The sequence below is a fragment of the Equus quagga genome, chromosome 20 (assembly GCF_021613505.1).
Source record: "Equus quagga isolate Etosha38 chromosome 20, UCLA_HA_Equagga_1.0, whole genome shotgun sequence".
Lineage (NCBI taxonomy): Eukaryota > Metazoa > Chordata > Mammalia > Perissodactyla > Equidae > Equus > Equus quagga.
In genome coordinates, this window is record NC_060286.1 from 18,826,906 (window position 1) to 18,850,851 (window position 23,946).

The 23,946-nt window shown below is 53.0% G+C and overlaps 1 protein-coding gene across 7 annotated transcripts in view; it reads right to left on the bottom strand.

The window, feature by feature from the left end:
- LTBP2 (latent transforming growth factor beta binding protein 2) overlaps positions 1 to 23,946 on the bottom strand; it is a 100,390-nt gene that overhangs the window by 21,130 nt on the left and 55,314 nt on the right. For all 7 annotated transcript variants that reach the window (XR_006886327.1, XM_046647546.1, XM_046647548.1 and 4 more), the window contains exons 9-17: positions 15,163 to 15,237; positions 11,965 to 12,087; positions 8,829 to 8,993; positions 8,361 to 8,576; positions 7,232 to 7,251; positions 5,995 to 6,034; positions 4,985 to 5,098; positions 2,617 to 2,745; positions 1,788 to 1,916 (exon numbers count right to left, since the gene is read on the bottom strand). Coding sequence is in view for 6 of the 7 variants with exons in the window: in XM_046647546.1 (XP_046503502.1) it covers positions 1,788 to 1,916; positions 2,617 to 2,745; positions 4,985 to 5,098; positions 5,995 to 6,034; positions 7,232 to 7,251; positions 8,361 to 8,576; positions 8,829 to 8,993; positions 11,965 to 12,087; positions 15,163 to 15,237 (1,011 nt within the window). In the remaining variant the exon portion in view is untranslated. The remainder of the gene's footprint in view (positions 1 to 1,787; positions 1,917 to 2,616; positions 2,746 to 4,984; positions 5,099 to 5,994; positions 6,035 to 7,231; positions 7,252 to 8,360; positions 8,577 to 8,828; positions 8,994 to 11,964; positions 12,088 to 15,162; positions 15,238 to 23,946) is intronic.

Sequence of the window (23,946 nt, forward strand, 5' to 3'; positions counted from 1 at the left end):
GACACCCAGGCTGGCACTTGTCGGAACCCCTTGTCTGGGCCAGTCCTGGCAACACCATTCCTTGCAGCAGCCACTGCTTGTCCTGGCCAGCACCCCGGGCTGGGCCTGCAGCGAACGGTACCTCTGGCCCAAACTTGCCAAGGCTGCAGAGCCCAGAGAAGCCTCTTGCCCCTAGCCTCTCCTCTCGTTAACTCCAGGCTGTTCAGAGCGCTGCTGCCTGAGTCACCTCCCCGAGAGCCAGCTCACCGCATTGCCATCCACTGCTTACAGACCTCTCCTGGCTGCCACTGCCTGCAGGCCAGTGTCCAACCACTTCAGTCTGGCACTCAAGACACTTCACAAACTGGCCTCAGCTCCTGCCACTTCCTCCACATACCCCACGCTCCAGTCACACTGGATTTATCATTATTCCCAGAGCCTGCCAGGCTTGTCCATTCCTCTGCTGTTTGCAAAAATGGTTCCCTTTCCCTGGCACACCCTCTGCCCCCTCCCTTCCTTCACTATGCATGTAAAGCAGTGTGTTGTTGGAAGCCAACCATGCTTGGGGCCAGAATGACTTTGATTCTGTTTCCAGCTCTGCCGCAACGAGTCATGAGGTCCCTGAGTGTTTCAATGCACCTCTCTGAGCCTCAGTTTGCTAAACCATAAAATGGGGATAAGGATTTCCACCGTAGGGGGTTGGGATGATGAACTTCATCAAATAAAGTGCTAGGACAGTGCGGGCCTAGAAGAAGTGCTCATTAAATGGTAGCCATTATTACTCTGTCCCAGCCTGCACAGCCCCGCACATTCCTCCATATAGAACCAGTTGCTTCCTCATCCCCCAGAGGCGCCATTCACACTGCGCTCATGGCAGGATCCCCAGACCTTACACAGCACCTGGTGCGTGGCTGCTCAAGACTTGAGTGCAGAATGAGCGATGCACGCACTTCTCCCACTCCTCAGTTAGGTGGTTTCTTTCCTTCACTGCCCTCCCCCCATAATCAGGTGAGGAGACCTGGGTGGCTTTGCTCTCTGCAGACCAGATCTCTGGGGGATGAGAACTTGAGGAGACCCTGGCAATGGCAGGATACACAGCTTCCCCCGCCTCCAGGAGGCGCCTGTGAATGACTCCCTCAGCTGCCCTGACCCAGTCCGAACCAGTAATGTGAGCCCCAAGAACAGCAGTGTCATTCTCCAGGTGAAGGGTTCCCAGGGGGCTACGGATCTTACAGAAGGCACTGCATCATGTTCTCTGTGAGCTCATTCACAAACATGTGTGTGGAGTGTTTTGTACAATAGTATAGATGCTGCATAATAAAGGGTTTGTGTTGGGAGCATCTTTACCCAGAGGCGCCATGCAGAGCTTCCCAGGGAAGCTCAAAGCCTCGCAGGCATCTCTGAGCTGCTGAGGACCCCTGCTCTTCTGCAAAGCCATGCCTGCTCCCTGGTCTGCCAGGAGTCCCATCCTTACCTAAATCATAGCAGCTCCTTGTCACTCAGAATTTGGGTCCTCATCTCCAGCCATGTTCCTGGACCCCCTCAGACTCTTGGCTCCCCCTCACAGTTCCTTGGAGCCTTTGTGAATGTGGCTGCCTTTCAGATTCATACCTTTCCTTCTGGTCTCAGCGTAGGGTCGGCTTCCTCCCAGGTCCAGGTCAGAGCTGAGGTCTCTGTTCCTGCGGCCCCCACACTCCCCACACTGCCGCACTGTGGCTGGCTGTTGTGAACGCCTGGATCCTCTTTCACCCCAACATTATCTGCAGGGTCCTGTGCCCATCCCAGAGGCAAGGGTGGGCTCGGCTTACCTTGACATTCCTGCGTGGAGCCTGAGGAAACCAGTGTGTAGCCAGGGTAGCAGAAACAGGAATAGGAGCCCACACGGTTGACACAGCGCCCTTTTCCTGCACAGGGGTCCCTCAGACACTCGTTGTCATCTGAGCAGAGAGAGGTGGGGAGGGAGGTCAGGGAAGCCAGCAGTGCGTTTCTTTGGGCACCTTCCAGCAATCCATCCATGCTAAGGGCTAGACAGAGGATGGTGCTAGGGTGCAAGGAAGGGATGAAGGAGAAGAGGAGGCCAGGGAAATGAAAAATCTCTAAAACTGGGAGCCACGAAGTCAGCCCATTGGGCCCACTCAGGTACTAAGGGCCTGGGGCAGCTGCCCAGCACCTCCCTCCTGCCCCATGACCCCCTCCTCCAGTGGCCCCAAGATCACTTCCTTTCTCCTTTAAGACCACAGTGGATGTATCTCCCTTGTATAAAAATATTGGAAGGGATCAGGTCCACACTTCTCCCCAGGGTGGCCCTGGTGGCGCTGGGTACACCTAGGGCAGACCTGGGTCTGCTCTGCAGGCAGCAAGATGGCCCGTTTGAGGGCTGGGCTGATGTCAGAGCTGAGGGCTCCAGGCACCCGTCAGGGGCCCTGGGCTGACTTTCTACTCTCCTGGAGTCCTGGAGACTCATCAGATGGTGCTCCTAGAGAGTGGTCTCCTCAAGGTTAAGGTTAGCTTTGTTGACCGAGACTGTGTTCCTCCTCGACCTCCCAGCTCACACCACTGTCTGGACCTTCTGCTGCCTGGACTCTTGCCTCTGTCCCCCAGCCCTGCTCTCATCCACCCCAACCCCTGAGTGAGTACCCGTGCAGTAGGCCTGGCTGGGGTGCAGTCGGTAGCCAGGGTTGCAGATGCATCTGTATCCATCTGGGAGGTTCACGCAGGTTCCTGGGCCACAGATGTTGGTGCCTCCAGCAGCACATCTGTCAATGCCTGTGGGAGACAGTGAAAAGCAGAGGTTATGGTGGGTAGGGGATGGGTGAAGACAATGGAATCAGGGGGCCAGGGCCCAGGGGCCTCAGAGGACCCACAGAAGCCTCACTCCACCCTTTGCTGGGCCCTCCCACATCCATGTATAGCATGGCCTGCATGAGACCCCATAGTACCTCCTTCCAGAGCCCTGAGCCCTACCAGGATGGAGCTCACAGTAGTGCATCCCTCTGACTGAGACCCATTGGGTTCCAGTAACCTATGTCCCATGTCCCAGCAAAGGGCCTCCCCTCTGAGGCCTCCAATCTGACCTCACCCTGAATATGGACACGGATCGCACCCACAGTGCCCAGTGCTTCCCTTCCCCGGCAACTCCTGCCAAGTTTCTCCTAGACAGATAGACAGATCTGGTGAGTAGGCTTGGGGAGAACTATCAAGGGAAGAGAGAAGACGTCAGCTGGGCCCACCTGAGCATGACCTTGAATGCCATGTAGCGACAGGCCTGTAAGCAAGGAAGTCATGCAAGGTGGGGTGTGATCATAGCCGTCTCAGAAACACCACTCATCTTGCTCAGAAAGGCAGCAAGATGGCAGATGGACTAGGAGGGGAAGCACAGGAGGCCCTGAGAAACTTGCTGGAATAATTTAAAGGAGGACTGTCTTGGGTGGTTGGTAATGGGGTAAAAAATAGGGAGACAGATGCTGAATTCAGAATGAGTTTGGAGACTCACCAGGAGTCGGGGCTGGGGATGCATAGTGGGCAGACTCTAGCTTTTTTGAACTGTGTCCTTAATACTGGAAAAGAACCTGGCACTTAGAACATGCTGAATGAACAAATGACTGTATGAATGAGTGATGCTTTCTACCTCTGGGTCTGCCCTGAGGTCATAGCCAGAAGCCCACATACCCAGGGCTCCCTCGCCCAGCCCACAGCACTGACCAAGCCCTGGAGACCCAAGGGAATGAGTAGGGATGCAGCCTGTGTTTGCAGCCAGGGGAGCTTCACAGCATGTAACCATTGGACTGAACTGAATGTGCACACTGGCCTACTTGCAAGGCTACCCAGTCCCTCGCCTGGGCTCTAAGTTTGTGTCAGCCTGGGGGCTTGTGGGGATCCCCAGCCAGGTTCTAAATATCCTCCTAAGGGGTGAGGTTGGGGACAGTAGGGGAGAAAGGGGATCAGGCAAAAGACTGTGGGTGGTGGTTGGGGGGGACTCTGTCCCCACACATGGCTGAGAGCTGCTGCTGAGCCTGGCCTGGGCTCAGCTCCTCCTCCTGCGCCCCCGTCCCTGCTTCCAGGCCCCATTTCCTTGTCAGAGACTCAGAATTCCCAGCTGAGCCCCTTAACCCAGCTCATCTTGCCTGCTGAGCAGAGGAGGGACGAGGACCCTCCCTGGAGCAGTGTACCGAGCCAAGAGAGAGGTCCTGAGAGAGGACGCCGTGGTCCTGGCCTGGGAAAGCCAAACCCCCAACCCCACTCCACACTCTCTGGACTGTTCCACCAAGCTGCAGGGTCTCTCCTTTGCCAGAGGAAATCTGGAAATACCCCTCTCCCCCAAGGGGACCTCAGTCTGTGAGGTTCAGAGATCAGCAAGCCCCTGATGAAGACAGGCGTGAGGGTGCACGTGTGAGCCCACGTGAGCCCACACACATAAGCACACGTGAGTGCACACGTGCACAGGGAGCAGCAGCAGCTTCTTTTGAACCAAGTCACCAAACAATGAGCCTTTGAGGAGGGCACATTCCAGAACAAGGTGGATTTGCCAGGGATCTCCTCCATACCACACCCCCTCACCATTGGAGCTGGCCAGGGGCAGGGAACACGGGCTCCCAAGCAGTTAAACAACCTTGAGAACTGGAACTGTTTTTCTTCCCGAAAGTCGGCCCTCCCTGTGGGCAGGAGGCTGCCCACTGCCAGGGCACTCAGCCGACTCAGGGTCAACAGCCTGGAGGAGCCAAGCTCCCGGAGGCTGTACATGCTTTCCTCAAGAGGGCCCCCTGGATTCTCCTGGGAGGCCTCTGAGTAAGACCCTCCACCAAGACATCCCTTCTCTTTCTCCTTCCTGGCTTCGCCGGGCCTCTGGACAGGACTCCTGTGCTCACTAAGGGCACCCTGTGCTCTCTGTGAGATGAAGCCAGGGGTGGTGGGCCTGGCTAGGAATTCACTAGAGATTGTTCACTGGTTGGAGAGGCCCTGGAGTCGGCTCTCACCAGCCACACCTCCTGGGGCTGGCTGCAGGTACCTGAGGGGGCCAGGGTCACCAGCACATCGGTGGGGGTGGTCACTTGCTCTTCTTGCCAGGTCTCTGGAGTCCCCTGTCCAGGCAGTGATGGCGTTGGTCTTCCTGTGGCATCTCCTGCAGAACAGCAGGGAGGAGGGAGCAGGTGGGCCACAGCCCCTTGGCCACCCGCCTCCCACCCCTAGGCAGTGTTCCCTCCAGAGATGCTGGCAGAAGCCCTTCCCTCGTCCTACTGTTCCAGACTCTGAGAACCAGGGGTGGAGCCTAGGGCGGGTCACGCCTTCTGCTTCCTAGTCTCCTGAATTTAACCTGGCTCTGAAGAGAGTCAGAGAATCTGAGTGCTCTAACGGGTCTTAGCGCATCCAATCTCACTCTCCATTCACAGGCAGGAGACTGAGGCCTGCAGAGATGGCCACTTGTGCAAGGCCAGCTAGCTTGTCAGAGACAGAGCCGAAGCCCAGTCTCCTGGTTCCCACTTCTGTCTGCAAAGCGCTTTACAGTTGACAGAGCTCTGCTGCCAACATCAACATCTCATCTGCCTCAAGAGGCAGCAGGGCAGGCGTTAGCGTCCATTTTACAGTAGACGAAGCGGAAGCTCAGCTGTCTGACTTCTGAACAGTGCCCTGGCCCCAACCCCAGTGACCAGCAAGTTGGGCTCTGCAGAGCCCTAACCATTTCCTGAGGGAAGACAGGCGCCTGCGGGCAGGGCTCTGGAGAGCTGAGCAGCCCCTGCTTTGGGCCTCGACCCTCTTTGGTCTCGCTTCTATGCTGAGGGCACCACGGAATGCAGACAGAGTGCTGTGGCCGGGGAAACGTTTGCACAGCATCAAGGGGTCTTTCGCTGACCTTACAGCACCTCAGGTGTATAGAACATTCACCTGTCATGTCATCCACGCCCTCATCTGACTTGAGCCCCAGGCATCGGGTCAAGAGTACTAACTCCACTACTAGGTCAAGGTCCCTCCTCCCCTCCCTTTTCTGCTTCCCGGGAGCCGCTAGGAGGAGGTACTCACCTGGGACCCAGGCAGGTACTTGGGTAACACTGGTAGTGACCTGCACAGAAATGGGAGAAGGTCACTCTTGGCTCCTTTGTCATCCCCATGACATGCTTCCTTCCACTGCACTCACCCCTGCCTCCAGGCTTCCCATCCAACTCACTCATTCACTTCTTCATTTATTCCAGGTATTGATGAGTTCTTACCACATGCTGCTAGGCACTTTACATCCACTGTCCTAATTAATCTGCTTAACTATCCTATGACAGCAGCTTGCCATGATTAAATGAGCCAATGTATGTAATGTGCCCAGCTCAGTGTCATACCAGCAAGTATTGTATCGATGTTATGACCTCAGATAAAGCAACAGATGCTCCAGAGGTTAATTAGCCTACCCAGGGTCCCAGGGCCAGTGGTGAAGCCGGGCCCCCAAGCCACTGCTGGTGTCCCTCACCACAGCCCAGGGGCAGAGGTAGATAAGTCATGGGAAACTTGGAGGAGAGTGGGCAGAGGATGACAGAGGGCTAGGAGCAGGGCTGGGCACTGTGAGGACACAGAAGTAGAACTTTGGCCTGGGAGGACAACCCGTGGTTCTCCAGGGAGAGAACAATCTCACTGCAGAAACAGAGCTTGGGGACAGTCAGCTGTGCAGGTTGGAGGCGCAGGGGACAGGGTAGGGATGGGCAGACTGGTGAAGGAAGAAACAATTCACTCTTCTGGAATGCTTTTCTAGGAGTACACTCAGTTGTTTACGGGGGAATCCTGGGCACAGGGAAGGGAGTGGGATCCCCCTTTCTCAGTAAAGTGGTTTGAGGCTATTCACAGCTCTGCTACCTTCCCAGGAGCCACTCACAGAGGGGACATGGAGGTTTAAGCAAATCAGGCTCAGGAAGTGGTTAATCTGGAATTAATCTGGAGCCACTTCTAGATTTCATCCACAGTGCTTGAGTGACAGCCAGGACCAACAAAACACACTCCTAGGTCCTTTCTGAAGGGGCCCAAGACCATCCCAAATGAGAGAACACTTGCACTGCAGCTGCTCAAGAAACAGGAGCTGTCGTTATTCCTTCCCTTAGGGTAAAGCGGGGTCTTTGCATCAACCCTCCCACTTCAGCATCTCTCCAAGTAAAGTCCTACACATACTCCATCCTTCTCTCTCTCCTCCCTCACAGGACATTGCCCTGCAGCCTCAGTGGCTATCAGGTCCCACTCTCTGCCACGCTTGCCCAGCTCACTGGTGGGAGGACTCACTCACCTGGCCGGTCTGAGAGTCACCTGGGAAGGAAAGGTGAGAGCATGAACTCCGGCAGGAGAGTCTGGCTGCCTTCTCCCCTCCCGCCACGGCCAGGCCTGGTCCAGTCTGTGACCTCCTGACCTTGTCCCCAGAGCAGCGGTCAGCAGCAGAGGGAGCCTGGACTCTTCCTACCTGTCTCTGCCCTCCCGCCATGATGGGACTGCCCACCACAGATCCCAGAATCCCAGGTCTGGAGGGCCCATGAGGTGGCTCCCGTGGTGAGAGGAAACCTCCTGCTTTCCTTTAAGGCCTCCGGTGACAGGAGTCCCACCTCCTCCAGGGCCAGTCCACCCTACTGGTCATAGCTGTAACCCTCCTCCTTGCACTGCCACCTCTGTGCTCCCAACCTCCGGGCCACCCCAGTCACTCCACTCCCGCCCTGGGAACAGTTCTAGGAAGGAGAGGAGTTGCTCCTGGCTTGGCCAGTGTCTGGTTTCCATGACGACTGGGGCTCTGTCCAGACTTCCCTTCTGTCTGCTCCAGATTCCTGGAGCAACTTTGGCCACCACATAGTTGTCCCGGTCCTAATACGTCCTTGGCCTCCTGCACTCCATGCTACCTGTAACCTGAGCGTGCCTTCCGCATGGTTTCCCAAGGCACCTGCCAGGAGTGCCCCAAGCCCAGAGTCTTTCCAGCCCCATGCCTCCTGGGTCCAAGGCAGCTGAGCTGGAGTTACTGGTCTAACTCTAAGGCCAGGGCAGGGGATCTAAAGCACTCAGACTCCCCAGGATCCACCTGTCAGCTCTTCAGGCCTTGCAGCAAGCACCCCAGAAGTTGCATGGCCAGGGGCAGGGGATGGAAAGACCTGATCTGCTGGGTTGGGGGGGCTGCCGCTGACCTCTCCCACCTCCACAACTCCCTGGGATGTGGGCACATCTTGACCCCATATGAGAGAGGAAGGGGGTGAGGGCTTGCTGTCATGCCAAGCCAAGAGAGCCGGTTCTCAGGGCTGGGTGCTGCTGCCCCACATTCCCTTTCCTAATGCCCCACAGATAGGATCCCACGGATCCAGGATAAACACCCAGTGGCCTATTGAGATGTAACCCGAGGAGGAAGAGGAATCCTTCAGGCACCCCCACAGCCCAGATACCCTTGTCAGGGATTGTCTCGGCCTCCAGCCAGGTGTCGGTGGCCGCCCGGAGTGGCTGCCTCTCTGCTGGCCCAGGCAGGGTCCGATTGCTCTTCTGCTCTTGCTCCCTCGAGGGCCTGGCCAGTTCCTCCTCCTCAGCCTTCCTCATGGACAGGCGGATGTCTGAGCTTGAGTAGGTATAGCCATGGCCAGCAGGGCAGATCTCCTTGAAAGCCTCTGCAAGATCACAGCCAGAGGACAAGCTGAGAGATGCTGTTCTTGTAGGAAACCAGGACGCCCCCACCCCACTTTGGGGAATAAGGCAATTATGGCAGCAAGGAGAGGGGGACACCAGGGTGGGGTAAGTGTTGAGCAGGAAGGAAGATTAAGGGTCTTCTGGCCTGAGGTTAGGTCCAGGTGGGGGAAAATGGCCACCGGCTTGGAGGAAGCCCCTTGGTGTCCAGAAGCGACACGGGGACAGAGGGTTACCTGTGCCAAGCAGGGGGCATTTCTCACACTTGCTGCCCCATGCTTTGCCCACTCGGCTGCAGCAGCATATTTGCTTGGTGATCCTCTGGGCCAAAGGCAGGGCACAGGTGCCGGGCCCCACTGACCGGTAGCACAGCCCCTGCTGCATGGAGACGGCCTTGTCCGCTGCAACAGACAGGGCAGGTGGGAATGGGCAGGGGGCCAGCGGGAGGGGAAAGTACAGGTGGGAGGCAATGAGTGGAGAAGCGGCCAGCCGCATGCATTCAAATTGGCCTGGCCTGTGCCTCAGTCTGGAAGTCTGGGGCCGTGAAAACGCTCACAAGAATGGCAGGAGGAATGGCTGCAGTGGAACACTTCAGCACTTCCTCATGTTACCTGTTTGAGGGGACCAATGACTCCCATGCCCACGTGGAGAACCCAAGAGCGGGAAATGGGGATGTAGCTGCTTGTGTCCAGGTGCCGAGTTTACAAGTGTTTAGAAAAGCCCAACATAGGCCTGGGGTGGAGTGTGGAGCAGTGTGCTCTGGGGACGACAGTCTCCTTGGGGAGATGAGATGAAGTGAGAACCAAAGGCCCGATGAGGAGCTTTGAGGACAGGGACCCTGTTTTGGTCATCTTTGTAACCCAGGCACCCAGCGCAGTGTCTGGTACATGCAGATGCTCAGTAAATGCTCGCTGGATCGATGGCTAGATCCACGAATCAAAACCACGTGGACCACAGTGAGTGTGAGCTATGCTGGGTTTAGAAAACACCACCACCACCGTTGTCCCCTTTCTTGTACTTTTGGAGTAAATATTAAAGACTATTCTCTCGTAAATTACCTCAGTGGAAGATGAGGAGGCCGTGCCACATTGGAAGAGACTGAAATCCTTAGAGGGCTGGATGAGGGGAAAAGGGGTAGGGGGAAGAGGACAACACTCGGAGATGAGAAATTGATGACCCTTGGGAAGTCCTGGTCAGGGCCCAGGACTCAGCAGACCAAGTTCAAATCCTGCTCACATGGCCTCCCTGGCCTTTATCTTCATGTGTAAAATAAGGATGTCAAGGATAATTCCACAGGTAGTGGACACTTATATTTCTGCCTGTCTGGCATCTAAGCCCCTATATTCTGGTAACAGCACCCTGGTTTTCCTATGGGATCCATCCCTTCCTCCAGTCTTGGTCCATGTCATTGGAATGGAGACTGACTCCACTTCCTAGCCGAAGGAATGTAGGTCATCCCCCTGGTTGCAGTGATTGGGTCAGGAATGGGCGATTGACCAAGTAGGCCCAATGATAATAATCAGCTTTTCCTGGATTACTAGAAAAGAGTTGCTTTTTATTTTTCCATTATTTTTTAAATTGAGTTTGCAAGCTGGGAGAAGTAGGCCTGGAGTGTCTGGCGGCCACCTTTGAAGGAACTAGGAAACCAATACAGAAGAGACAGAGCAAGAGACATCTAAAGACACTGTGAGTGTCTGGATCCAGCCAAGCCTGAGGCTCACCTACCCCTGGACTTCCTGGTTGTGTGGACCAATTAATTATTTTTTGCTTACAGAGGTTTGAGTTGGGTTTCTGTCACTTGCAACCCAATGACTCCTGACTAATAAACCTCTTCACAGTGATTATGTGAAAATGCCTTGTCAAAGGTCGTGTGTTATGCATTGGTCAATTATCGGCCAGTCTATGAATCTGGGTCTCCAGGTGCAATCTCTGCCTTCAGCGGCCACTTCCTTTGGGAGACTGTAGGGAATGGCTCCATCCCTTTGAGCCCCAGGGTGGAAGTGACCCAATTGAGAATATCAGGAGGCTGCCCCACCACAGAAGGGCCCTTGTAGGCTGCTCCACTGGCCCTGGTCATGTCGCAGGGAGAAGGGCAAAGGTCAGAAATGAAGGGGAGAGGAACTTCGTGCCTGCCCCCTCCCACCTACAGGGAGATGAATCATCAGAGAAGGCTGGAGGGGTTAACACCAGGGAGGGAGCAAAAATAAAGAACACCCAAGGGCCATCTCTGCCTCCCTGTATTAAGGATCTCTTTTAGGCACTAATAAATAAAAGTCACCTCTGATGTAAACATGCCCCCTGATAAAGGAACTTTAAGTGAGGTGGGGTGGGGGCAGAAGGAAGCGCTATATGCCCCTCACGGCCTTGATTACGTGTCTCTGTCACCAAGAAGTCTTCCTGAGAGCAGCCTGATGTTCCCTCACTCTCTGGGTGTCCCCTCTTAAGGCTCTTACTGTGTCCTCTCCCTGGAGACACTCACTGGGTCCAGTCTCTCCTGTTACATGGGGTGCTCCCTCTGGGTGGCGCTGGAGTCTTGCTCATCCTGTGGCCTCCTCAGACCCAGTACCTGTCGGTTTGCAGACTGAGGGCTTGGCCGGCCACAGAGAGCTCTGTGGAGGCGGGGGTGGCGGGCCTGAACTGGGCTGGCGCTTTGCAGAGGCCAGATGGGACTGGTTTTATTCAGCTCTGGTCAGGCCTCCCTGCCCAAGGAAAGCCCTGTCTGGGCCGCGGCGCCAGCTTTGCCATCTGCTGGGACTGCCAGTCTGGGCTTCTCCCAGCTGGAAACAGCTGCCTGTGTGTATATGCATGCACACACACGGACAGAATGCTAATATGACTCACAATACATGTGTGTTCATGAACTCGGAGACACATTCAGAACCACAGGGACCAGAGGACTATGAAAAGGCCCTGGGGCCAGGCAGGAGTGCCATTAATGCTACAGACAGGGCCCTTAAGAAAGGTCTGCAGCTAAGTGACCCAGCTGCTAAGCTCAGGTGCTGGAAGAGGCAGCCACAGCTCAGCCAGACACTAGGGCAGAGACAAAACTGCACGCCCTCCAAAGTAAATGAGGCAACAGATGGGGCAGAAAGGGTCAGAGCAAAAACAGAAGACTTAGATAATATTAATCCTTAACTTAGCAAAGCCCCCAAAGCAACGCCTAAAGCCAAAAGTGATGGAGTAACTGTCCCCATTCCAGCAGGAGGGCACAGATCAGGTTTTGTATGTTGGGCCCCATTCCAGGTTGAGTAGCAGACACTGGACCCTGGGTTGGGGCCTGGGCAAAATTTCTGCTCTGGGCCTAGCCCGTGGACCCTGAGGTCTCATCTTGCTTCCCAGTGTCCCCCACCCCTTGTCCCCACCAGCACTCACACACACAGCGGCTCCTCGACGGGTCCAGCATGAGGCCAGGTCTGCAGGTGCACAGGTAGCTGCCCCTGGTGTTCACGCACTCCGAGTCCTTGCACAGGCCCAGGGTCAAGCACTCGTTGATATCTGCAGGGTTGGAGGAGATGACCAAGCACCCGCCCCTCCGAGGCCTGATGGAGGGGAGGGTCTGGGCCAGAGAGCTCCAAATACTAACAGGACAACAATAGGAGAGTTGCCATTTATTAAGTGTGGCCCCTCTCAGTTTCCTCATTTGTAAAAAGAAGATAATGATAATAACTACTGGAGGTAGGAGGATAAAACGAGGTAAAGCTGTAAATCACTTGGTCCAATAACTAGCAGGTGATAATGATCACAATATTAAGAGCCAAAGATTATTGAGTGCCAGGCACCATGCCAAGTGCTTTACATACGATACCTCATTTAATTCTCACAAATAATTTTATCAAGTGGGTCCACATGTCCCCTTTTTATAGGTGAGGAAACTGAGGCTCCAGGAGGAACTTGCCTAAAGTCACTCAGCTACTAAGTGGTGTGCTGGGACACAAACAGGGGAAGCAGATGGGGCACAGTTTGGCTTGGAGTGAGGAGAACGGGCTGCCCAGTCCCTCCTAGTCAGCCTTCTTTGAGAGGCCCCGAAGCACCTCTGCAGGGCCCAAGATCTGGGGAACATGTCGGCACTGAGCTGCAGGATGGAGGCACCCTGGAAGGGAAAAAGAGGCAGGAGGCTGGGGGCAGGCCCTGGGGCAGAGGGTTAGGAGGCACGTGTCCAGGCAGGCCTCATCATCCCCCTAGACCAGCGGACGCTCAGGATGTTCTTCCAACAAGGGAGCTACCATAGCTTCCTTTGTGATCTCAAAAATTTTTCACGCTGGAAACTTCTTCCTGCTGAATGGAAATCCAAAGCCTCACACTCTAAGCTCCAAGAAGTCGGGGCCCTCTTGGTGATGGCACGTTTGATGATGATCACAGCGGCAGGAAGGATGGTGAGCGTGACAGATTTGTGAGGGCACCCACCCCCAGTGGCAGGAGATGACACACAGCATCTCAGTGTCCTCAGAGCCACCTGCTCCCCCGCAGGCTTTAGGGAAACTGGTGCTGAGCACAGGAATGAAGGGGCTCAAAGAAGACCCAAATACTCCCCTTGGCAGGACACCCTATAGGGAGGGAGGCACCTGGGGAAATGCTGCTGAAATCTGGGAAGAGGAACTGATCCATTTGCCTCTAGACTATGACCAGAGCTATATGTCTAAATACCAAGCTGACTGGCCTCCCTTCTGCTTGAGAAGCCTCCGGGCTCCCCATCACCTCTTAGAGGGAGCCCCTAAACCCTCACACAGTATCCAAGGCCCACTCCCATTTTCCCAAATGGTGAGCTGGTGGCTCTGATGAGACACCGGGATACCTGGGTAATCTCCTGTGTGTACACAGACTATACTCCAGCCAGCTCAAGCTATTCCTTTGCTTATGCTGTTCCCTCCGCCTGGAATGCCCGCATCCCCTTTAGTGGGCCAACTCTACTCATTCTCTACGTCTGGGTCAGGTATCACCTGTTCTGGGAAGTGCCTCCACCATGGCATCCCATAGCATCAAGGGCACTTCTCTCATTGCGGGTAATCGTTCAGGTGTCTGTCTTCACCTAGGGCGGTGACTGTGTCTTACCCATCCCTGTGTGTTAGCACCTAACACAATGAATGCAGCTCATAGCAACACTCCAAAAATTACCCTGTGGACGTAGGAGAGAAGGATGGAGAGAGAGATGAGGGACGGCACACATGGGTGCAGAGGTGAGCAGGTCCCTTCCCAGATATTGAGACCATGGCCACAGATATGGGAAGAGGGAGGTTTCAGCGGCAGGGACTCCTGGGGAGGGCCCCTTGGCATCCTGTATCCCAAGGGCTCAGCGGAGGGAGGGCACAGAGCTCATTTGAGGTCCTGGGAATAATTTTAGTGCTCCAGATTGGGAAACCTGCCAGGAGGAGAGGTCCCTGGGGACAGTTTAGATATGAACAGCCCTACTGCACCCTCCAAGGGCAAAACTATAGACTTCTCTCAATGGCCACTGTCCACTAGGCCCTTGGCCCATTGCCCTTGAGGGAGGCTGACCCTGGCTGGGTCAGAGGCCTACCCTTTTACCTAGTCCAAGCACCTTATCCATGGTGCCAAGCCACCTCAGGGCTTCCTCAGACTCCTCTCTCCTGAGGAAGCCTCCAGGGGGAGGCTACCTAGGCGGCCATCTGGGTCAATCCCCTGCCTCTAACCCAGCTTCACCCAAAGCATGCCATATGCATAGTGATTTGTCCAGTTCTCAAAGCTCTCCAAAGGGGAAGCTGCCTCAGCTCCCCACGGACCTCTGCCAGCCCCAGGAGCCTCCCACTGGCTGGAAGGCCCTGCTTATATCACACCTATTGCCAGGCCCACAAGCAACAGGGACTCCCTGCTCAGAGCCTGACTCTGCTCAATGGCAGCAGCTTCCCCCTCAATGAAGGCTTCTGGCCCCCTCGGTCATCCTGGTCCTACTCCCCACCCCCACTGGAATCACCTGTAGTGACAAAGCCATAGCTGAGCACCTCCTCCCACGCCCCCGTCCCAAGGTGCCCCTAGGCCTTGCCCCTCTGGGAGCTCTTTAATGCAGAGCACCCCAGGCCTCAGAGCTCCCCTCTTCCCGTCCGCATATGCCTTCCCCTTTATCCCTCCTGACCGTGGGAGGGAGGTCTGAGCAGCTGAAGGTACTTTGTTGGGGAAAGTCCACAGAGGTCCCCATCAACTCACGCTGACTTGATCTCCCACCCTGGAGTCAAAAGTCCTCCCATTTCAGGGAGATTGGCCCAAGAGGTGAGTGGATGTGCGGGGACTTGCGGGGGGGGATACCTTCAGACAGCCCACATAGCCCTAGAGAGGCATCTGGTCCAGGTGGGGGTGGGTGGAGATGGGGAGGAGGGGACAGGCTTAGCTCCCAGGCCCTTTCTTAGCTCAGTCAATCACTATCCTCTGACTTCCTTAGGCCCCTGGAACCAGCAGCTCCCACAGCCCCCACAAACTGGGGCTTAGAAGTGCCAAGCAGAGATCACTCAAGTCACCGCTGCTCTGTCTGTCTGGGGATGGGGAGGAGGGTGTCGCTGCACCACCAGGACTCTGTCGTTTCCCTTCCCCAGGCCCAGCCCTGGCCTTGGTCATCCTTACCTTGGCAGTGAGTGAGGTTCAGTCTCTTGTACCCCTTGGGACACTCCAGTTGGCCATTTTCAATCACTGGGGAGGCTGAAGAGGGAAGATATAGACAGGTCTCACTGGAGGGCCCTTGGGCTCCTCTGTCACCCATGCTGGGAGGTGGGGTGCAGTCTGGATGTCCAGCCCACTCCGCAGCTGTGAGGCCCCATTCCCCCAAGCCATCACCCTGGGTAGCCATGCCTCCTTGGCCAAAATCCTGCCCTGGCTCTCACCAGGCTACTCTCAGTCCACCTGGCTCTTCCTAAAAATGACACTAAGTGACCACATATCTTGTGTATAATTTTATTATATACTGTAAATATTATATAATATCAATGTTATGTTATACAATAACATGTGATTGTACAAGTTTTATTTATTTAACTTTTTGTTTTTGAAGTAATTTTTTACATTGGCAGGAAGTTGCAAAAAATAGTACACAGAGGTCCCCTGCGTCTATCCCAGTTTCTCCTAATGGTTACATCTTACATCACTATAGCTGTTTTATTAGTTTTTAAAGATCTGGATACAAGAATTCACAGTCTGGTTCTAAATTCAGTTTATTTTGATACTTGGTTTTAATGCTGCCATAGCTGACAAGGTATCTTCCATCAAGATGGAAAAAGCTCGTCATTAATTGACTTATAAAACCATGATATTCATTTTGCACTCACATTCACCAATCATGTGATGCTGTTGTTGAAGTTTGGCTAGTAAATTTCCGTCTTCCCTGAGGTCAGTTAGTTGTTCTTACCAATTTAAAATAAATTAGAAAATTCCAGTGTTTAAGTTTTTTAAGTGTGCAAATAGAGATGGCTTCCAGCAACAAATCATGCAATGATGGAACTGTTTCCAAACATCCATTTTCTCTCCGTGGCACAAGTGTCTTGAGAAGCAGTGTGGCTGGAAGTGTGTAGCAGACAAAACTGGGCAGATGTCTGAGTCCAGACTGACAACGAGGAAATAATTCTCAGTATTTTGGTGCTGACACACATCCTACCTTGATTTCACAACACTTCCTCTTACGTTAAAGAGGAAGAAAAATGTGCTTTAAAAAACCTATTTACATTAAATAAAAAGAGGAAAAACATCTCCATCACTTTAGAGGAACAAACTGGTATGCCAACTTCCAAATTAATGCTTTGAAGGGTTTTGTTTTCTGAAGGTTTTTTTTTTTTCTTGAAAAGCTCTAGCAGGTAGCATACTACTGGCAGCCACCTGTCATCACAGAAAAAGGAAGTAAATGTGGAACGCTCAGTTTTTTTTAAAAAAAAGAATAACTTATCTTTAAGTTTGACAATTCCATGGCGAAGACATAGCCAGCAATTCTCAAGGGGTTCAAGGGATTTTTCACAGATGCTATTCCAATACAAAGTTCCATTAAGATACCATGTTACTTTAAAGGTCTTATTTTATAAAGTTAAGCACATGATAATTTCTATTAGCAACTTGTCTTCTTGCTTGACCTCTTTGTGGCAGTAGCTTGCTTGTGAATGCTGCAGTGAGGGAATTTTGCATGCTTTCTCTGTCTCCGTCACCTTACCAGCCACAGCATCAGCCGCTACACTTATATGGTTGTTTGGTAAAGTTTATTTTTATTCAAAAAGTCACTTATTGTCAAGAATATATGTCTTCTGGTTCATCCTTTCTTTAGTAGCTTACAAAGAGCTAGTTCATGTATTTTGTTGCTGAAATAGATTCTTGCAAATACCAAGAGATATGTTAGAAATATCAATACTTTCATCTAATTTTACAGCAAAGTTGGAGTGTCCTGGTGTTTTCCAAAGTTTTTCTAATTGAGATAGCTTTTACTCAATCATTAGCTACTATTTCTGGGCACATTATACACATAAGGCAAGGTTTGTTATTAAGGATAGTAGATACAAACTATTTAATATAGCTTTCCTGATCATTTCGATCCTGGGGTCCATTTGGGATCACTCTGAGAGGTCATTATTATTTTTACCTTGGAATACGGCTGATTATGTGTTAGAGGAGAAGTCTCAGCATTGCATTTTTTAATACAATTATGAAATTATGTTATTAATATTATTTTGAATCCTGTTTCCTTGCGAGAATTTTTTAGAGTCACTTCTCCCCTTGGCAAGGCTTGCTTTCGTTAAAACTAGACAACATAATTGAAAAATCTCCTAAATCAAGTATTGTTTTATGCCGTATGTTGTGACATCCCAAAGACAAACGTGAGGAGGTGCCACATTTTCTTGGAACTCCCACTCTTCCCTGAGGACACTTTGTGTGCCAAACACATGTGACAGTTTGACATACCGATCAAGTGAGGACATAAATTAGTAAGGCTTAAATTTTTTAAGATTTAAAAAATTGTAAATTGCAGTTGTAATATTTTTTCCTGCCACGGACAGTCTTGCTAAGGATTGGCATGTTGTTCCACCGTGGGAACTAGTCTCCAGCCTAAAAGGCCGCTGTGTGGAGATAAATGAGGATTCTGCAGATGCTGACACAGAGGCAGAAGGATGGGAGTGAGGCTGGCAAATGTGAGCACCCTTGGCGTGGGGCCCGGGAGTATGAACTGAGGACAGGAAAGAGGAAAGAAAGAGGAGAAGTTGTTTGGATAAACTCAGAAAGCAAGCTGATTAGATGCAACCCGGGAACATTACGAGGAGCAGAAGGCGGGAAAGAACGAGGCGAGGCTGCTGCCAGAGGGCAGAGGAACATTAACAACGGAACATCTGTGCCGTGCTGGGAGCTGCAAGGCCTTTGGTGCATGTTATCCTGTCTGCTTCTCACAACGATAACCCCGTAAGGCAGGGATCATTATCCCCATTTTACAGATTAGGAAAATGAAGCTCAGAGGGAGCCAAGTCAGAGTTGAACTCAAGCCTCTGGCTGCAAAGGCCACATCCCTTCCATCCACCCTGCTGCTGAGAGAGGGAGGGAGAGACGGGGAGACAGGAGCCAGGGCAGCATGGTGATGTCAGGAGGGAGAAGTTAGGCAGAAGGACCTTGCTTCTTTAATGAGCAGGAGCGGAGTGGCAGAGAGCTAGGATGTGAGCCGGGAGCAGGAACCAGCTGCTGGCACCTGCTTGTGAGAACCCGAGGAATGCGTAAACGGAGAGGAGCTGCATTCATTCGTTAGTCTGGACACATGCTTTTTCTGTACAGTGATTCCCTCCTGAGAGGACTCAGCCCTCTCACGGGCCCAAAGAAAAACTGTCAGATGGGAAACCCTTTGTGAAGGCAGCTTCTAGAGAGAAATAAATTTCAAGGCCACTGTTCCTGGTGAAATTCCCTTTTGTGCCCACAAGTCCCACTCCCACCCCAAACCAGGGCCCTCAGAGCCCTTGCTCACACCTCACTGAGGCTGTCTCTAAGGGGCTGGTTCCCAGTTTCTGTAAGAACAAGTGCAGCATCCAATCCAGAAAAATCAGCCTAAATCTCTTTGGGGAAAGAAAGCCCAAGTATAGATGGCCACATGGAAGGGAGACGCCCTGGCTCGGGGTGAGAACTCACCACCCACCCACAGCTCTGTGTGAGATTTGGGCAGCCAGTGAGCCGTGTGAGTCACGGTGATGGGGGAGGGCAGCTGGCACCACCCCTGCCACCCACACCAGGCATGCCTCTCAGGTGCTCCCAACACCCACAGGACTTCTCTTGTCATAGCACTTAACATGCTGGGCTGTGATTGCCCGTTGCTTGTCCATCTCCCCCGATAAAGTGTAAGCTCTGTGAGGACAGGGACCTTGTCTTCTTCATCATTGCTACGGAATAGTACAGGCACTCAATCTAAATGAAATGAATGATAATAGCAAGCACTAAAAGTGCACTTACTATTGGCCAGGACCTATTATAAAGGCTTCACATGTAGTAACTTATTTAATCCTTATAACAGCCCTTGGAGATACTTACTAATATTATCCTCATTTTACAGATAAGCAAACTGAGGCACAGAGAAGTTAGGAAAGGTGCCCAAGGTCACCAGCTGGTGGATGGAGCTGGGACTATGAACCCAGGCAGTCTGCCTCCAGACGATAAATTCTGAACCATTCCTCTCTACTGCCTCCAAATAAATAAATGAATGAATTCACAATGAGCCTTAGGAGTTGTCTAGGCTAAGAATCCTCAAGTCTGGAGGCCACAGGGAGATGTCTGCCCAGCAGGAAGAGCATCACCCTACCTGGGAACCCTCCCCTCCCTTTTTTTTTTACAAGGGATCAGGAGAGTGAATGGGAAGAAAATAGGCAGGGATACCCAGAAGGAGGTCAGAAGAACCAGTCAGATGCTGGGTAAATGCTTCACAACGTATACAATGTATACAACCAAAGCGCCACACAGGATGGACAAACGAGACAGTGAAGGGCCCGTGCCACCCCTCAGGGCCCTCAGCCAGATCAAGGGTAAAACGAGGGACCGGAGAACAGAGAGAAGAGGACATGAGAGATCTGGAGAGAGGGGGTGGCTAAGCTGTGACTCCCACAGGTGCCTCAAGGAGAGACTTGGGGAGCTGCCCGCCACCTTGCAGTTGGGACTCTTAGACCTGAGAAAGCTGAGGGTCAGCTGGGGTCAACCTGAATTCCAAGGAGTCTGAACATCACAAAATCGGCTAACACGCCTGACTTTCCTGGTGAGGAGACCCAGGGCTTGTGGGCCTGGAACTCAGGTCTTCTGCCCCTGACCTCAGCCCTGTCCACACACTGCCGCACCTCAGCCTGCTCACAGATGGTGAAGCAAGCAGGGGGCGCCTGGCTGCAGGCTACCCCCACCCTGAGAACTCTCCCCTTTGGCTGCCGGGACTCCCAAAGAGGCCTCAACAAGGGCAAACTAATTGCTGGAGACAGTTTTGGCCCTGACTTCACGACAGAGCTCAGGGAGGAGATGGTGGAGACATATAGTTGGCCACTGGGCTGTTTACAAGCCATGCTGATCTCAGCCTGTGATGACAGATGGCCGCACCAGGGAGATGTGGAAGGTCCCCTGCCATACACCCCTCCGCCCAGAGAACAGACACACACAGACACCGGGATGAGGCTAAGCTCGACGCACAGGGGCACGTGAGCAGGCTGGAGCTGAACCCCCGATGTGCAAACCTCAGGCGGGTAAGCTGGAGAGAAACTTCCACTCCCCCAGAGCAGTGGGAAGAGTGTGGGTGCTAGGGCAGCTAGCCCTGCATCTAATTCCTGGCTCCACTCTGAGGAGCGGTGTGACCTGGGGCACATTTCTTATCCTCTTTCAGTGTTCCTTTTTTCATCTGTGGAAGTGGAGACAGAAACTCAGTTCATGGGTTGTTATGCGGATTAACTTTCCTGAAATAATCAGTGTCAGACTGAAGCTAGCAGGCGGCCTGGCACAGCCCCTGTAGATAGATGCTCCCCAGGGCTTAGTTCTCCGCTTCCTGCCTTCCTTCTTTTCTTCCTTATCTCCTTCCTCCCTCCCTCCCTTCTTCCTTCTCTCCTTCCTTCCCTCTTCCTTCCTGCCTCCCTCCCTCCCTTCCTTCCTTCCTTATCTTCTTCCTTCCTTCCTTCTAGCAACATAGTCTTGAGGACAGCAAGCTGGCCTGCTGCCCCTCACTGGCTGGAGAGACTTGGGCAAGTCACTCAGCCTCTCTGAGCCTCAACTTTCTATCAGTAAAATGGGGATGACAATTCCTTCCTCAGGGGACTATTTTGAACACTAAACAAGCATGCAAAACTCTGAGCACAATCCTTGTCACATATTGGTAATTAGCATAATGTCCATTATTCCAGATTTTCCTCTTTGGTGAAGTCCTAAAGGACTCCTGCCATGAATTGGAAATTCCACCAAAGACGGGCTCTGACTGCTTCCTCAGGGCAGCATGAGAGCTGAACTGGGACTCTTGGTCACCACAAACAGCGAGGTGGAGAGGGGTCCACTCAGACCCCTGGCTCAGACAGGTGCCGCTCCATCCAACCCTACCCCACCCTCCCTGGAGCTCTCCAGGCCAGGGATGCCACATGTCAGTGACACTCCTGCTGGGGTAGGGAGGGCGCTGAGCTGAGGCACAATTCCCAGGAGGCTTTGAGTCCCTTGGAGAAAGCTCTCAAAACATCCCCAAGCCAAAGCAGCACTTTTTTCAGCCCAGCAACTAGAATTCTGAAAACCCCATTTCTTGAGGGCAGGAGACTGGGCGTCTCACCAGGAGTCCTGAGAACAGGAGCCCCACCCCAGCACAGCTGTTCCCCCCCCGAGGTCCTCCAGTTGAGCAAATGCCTGACCCAAGGAGGCAGATGACAGGGGGTCAGAAGTAGGGGTCTGGGTACCATAGACCTGGGGCTTCAGGCCTAATTTCCTCATCTGGAAAATGAAGATAGTAGCACCCAGTTCCTGGAGATGTTGTTAGGATACAACGAGACGAGAAAGCATGGTGCCTGGCCCCTATGAAGTGCTCTGCATAAACGGTTGCTAAGGACGACGGTGATGATAGTGATGTTGCTGTTGTGACTTGCCCTAGGGTTCTCTGCTCCAAACCTCGCCCAGTGCCCACATCACCCTCACACAGCCACCCTCCCCGGGGCTGGCATCACAGATCTGCGCCTGTCACACTCCTCGTGGAGTGCCACAGCAAAACCAAGCCAAGCCAAAGCTGTCTTTCTATTGAGGGTTTCAAATAAATTTTCAGACATATATATAAACCTGCAATCCCTCAACAATCAATTTCCTTCCCCAGTTCCTTCTACAAACCTGTCCTTAGTAGCCACACTTCTCATGGTGGGGAGCTCAGTATTTCCAGGCATACCCCATTATGGGCAGGGCAGCTGCAGTTTTTAATAAGCTGCTCCTGGTGCTCAGTTTCGAGTTGAGCTCTGCTTCCCAGAAGCACTCACTCATCGACTTTCGCCCTCCGGAATCACGGAACAGCCTACCTGCTTCTCCCTGGGACAATTCTTTCAGCTCATCTCTGTTAACTCAGGCCTGGGCTGCTGGGTGCTGCCCTGCCTGTCTGTTCAACCGAATCTTCTCGAGGGACGTTGTCCTCCACGCACACATAACTTAGGAAATACAATCCTGGGGTGCATCCTTCTGGCTGTGAAATGTCCTGATTTTTGTTGTCTTCAGGCAGGTACGGGCCTCCCCAGAATGATTACGGGGATCGTGGTCGGCTGAGAATCAGACACACTGTGGTTTGAATCCTAGCTTCACTTGTCCTAGCCCTGTGACCTTGACAAGGTCCTCAGCCTTCTCTGAACTTCATTCTCCTCATCTGTCAAATGGGTGTAAGGATCCTTACGTGGCAGGTGGTTGTGACGATGACATGAGATAATGCAGGTGACGAGCCCAGTAGAGTGTACGAGTTCAGTAACTGGGGCTATTATTGTTTCTAAGAGGGAAAGATGAGAATTCCTTGAAGGGGCCGAGCAAGAGAATCGGCTGTCCCTGGAGATACAGGGAGGGGCCTGGGTTCTGAGGTGAACTCGTCCCACACCAGGCAGACAGAAAGATGATCTGGTGGCAGACAGCTGGAGCCCACCACTGCGGGCGGCGAGCCGTGTGCTAGCCCTGCCTGTCCCAGCAAAGGGGCCTTGGGGTTGACACAGCCGGTGCCAAGCCAGATGGGGCAGCGGCCAACTTTCCAGTCAACCCAGATGTCTGTCTTTCTCAGACAAAAACTCAAAAATGTGACTTCAATCAAAGTGGCTTTTGAGAACCGGGTGCTCCCCAGACCCTGGCAGGGGGACTGCAGAAGGCCTGAGCTTAGACCTTTGACAACTCCCAAAAGGTCAGGAAGACGTGGCTCAGGCTGAGTCCTGGAGGGTCTGCTGCACCTGTCACTCAGAGTGAAGGGAGAAGGGGGAACCATAGGCTGGCCTAGATTGACTCCCTGAGCCATCTCCCTGAGAAAGAGGGCATTGAGGATTTTTCTGGAAGAAAGGGATTTGTCCGTGCCATGTAACTGAGGCTTCAGAACAGTCCCTTTCCATGTCAGAAATAGCAGCGCTCTGCAGGGACCTTCTCTGACAGTCCGGCACAGAGCCTCAGAAGCCAGAAGGTGATTTAGAGGAATCCACGAAGTCACGTGGATCTCCAGCTGCTGGTTTTATTCCTCCCCTCACTCCCTGATCCTGCTAGACCACCTCTTTTGGGATAACAAAGCCCTTCCCTGAAGGGCACAGCCTTATTTTATCAGAGGAGAAATAGAGGCTCAGAGGGGCAAAGCCATGAGGCCTGAGAATGTTCTAGAACCCAGAAGTCCTGCCTGTCTAGCCCACTATTCCCAAACCCACCCCACAGCTGCCTTGTCTTCCTCTGACTCTGGTAAAGTAGCTAGCTTGTCATGCCTACTTAAAGAAACATCCCCCACCCTGGCCCCAGGCTCGGGCATGGAGCTAGGTGTCTGGCACTCTGTCAACAAAAACAAGTTTCCCCAGTGTCTTGCCCCTTCTGTATACAATGCCCAGCCGCACTATGATGCGTTTAAATGTTTATGTTGCCCTGGTCTTTGTTATTTCTTGCTCAGGGTGCTGGAATGCTTGACATTCCAGGGTCTGCATCCTGGTGCCCAGCTTCCCGAGATGTGCTGAACACCAGTTGGGGAGGGGTGGTGGGAGGTGCCACCTGGGACAGGGAGGCTGAGTGTGCCGTGCTCCAGTAAATGCTGCTCCCTCTCTTGGCTCACCTGGATGTGCAATTTCCTGGTTTGTTAAGCTCTTCCCCATCTCTTTGATTGGCCTACTCTAATAATTCTTCAGATCTCGTCTTGGGTGTCACCTCCTATAAGAAGTGTTCCCTGATCCACCGGTCTGAGCTAGGATCCCCTACTCTAGAGTG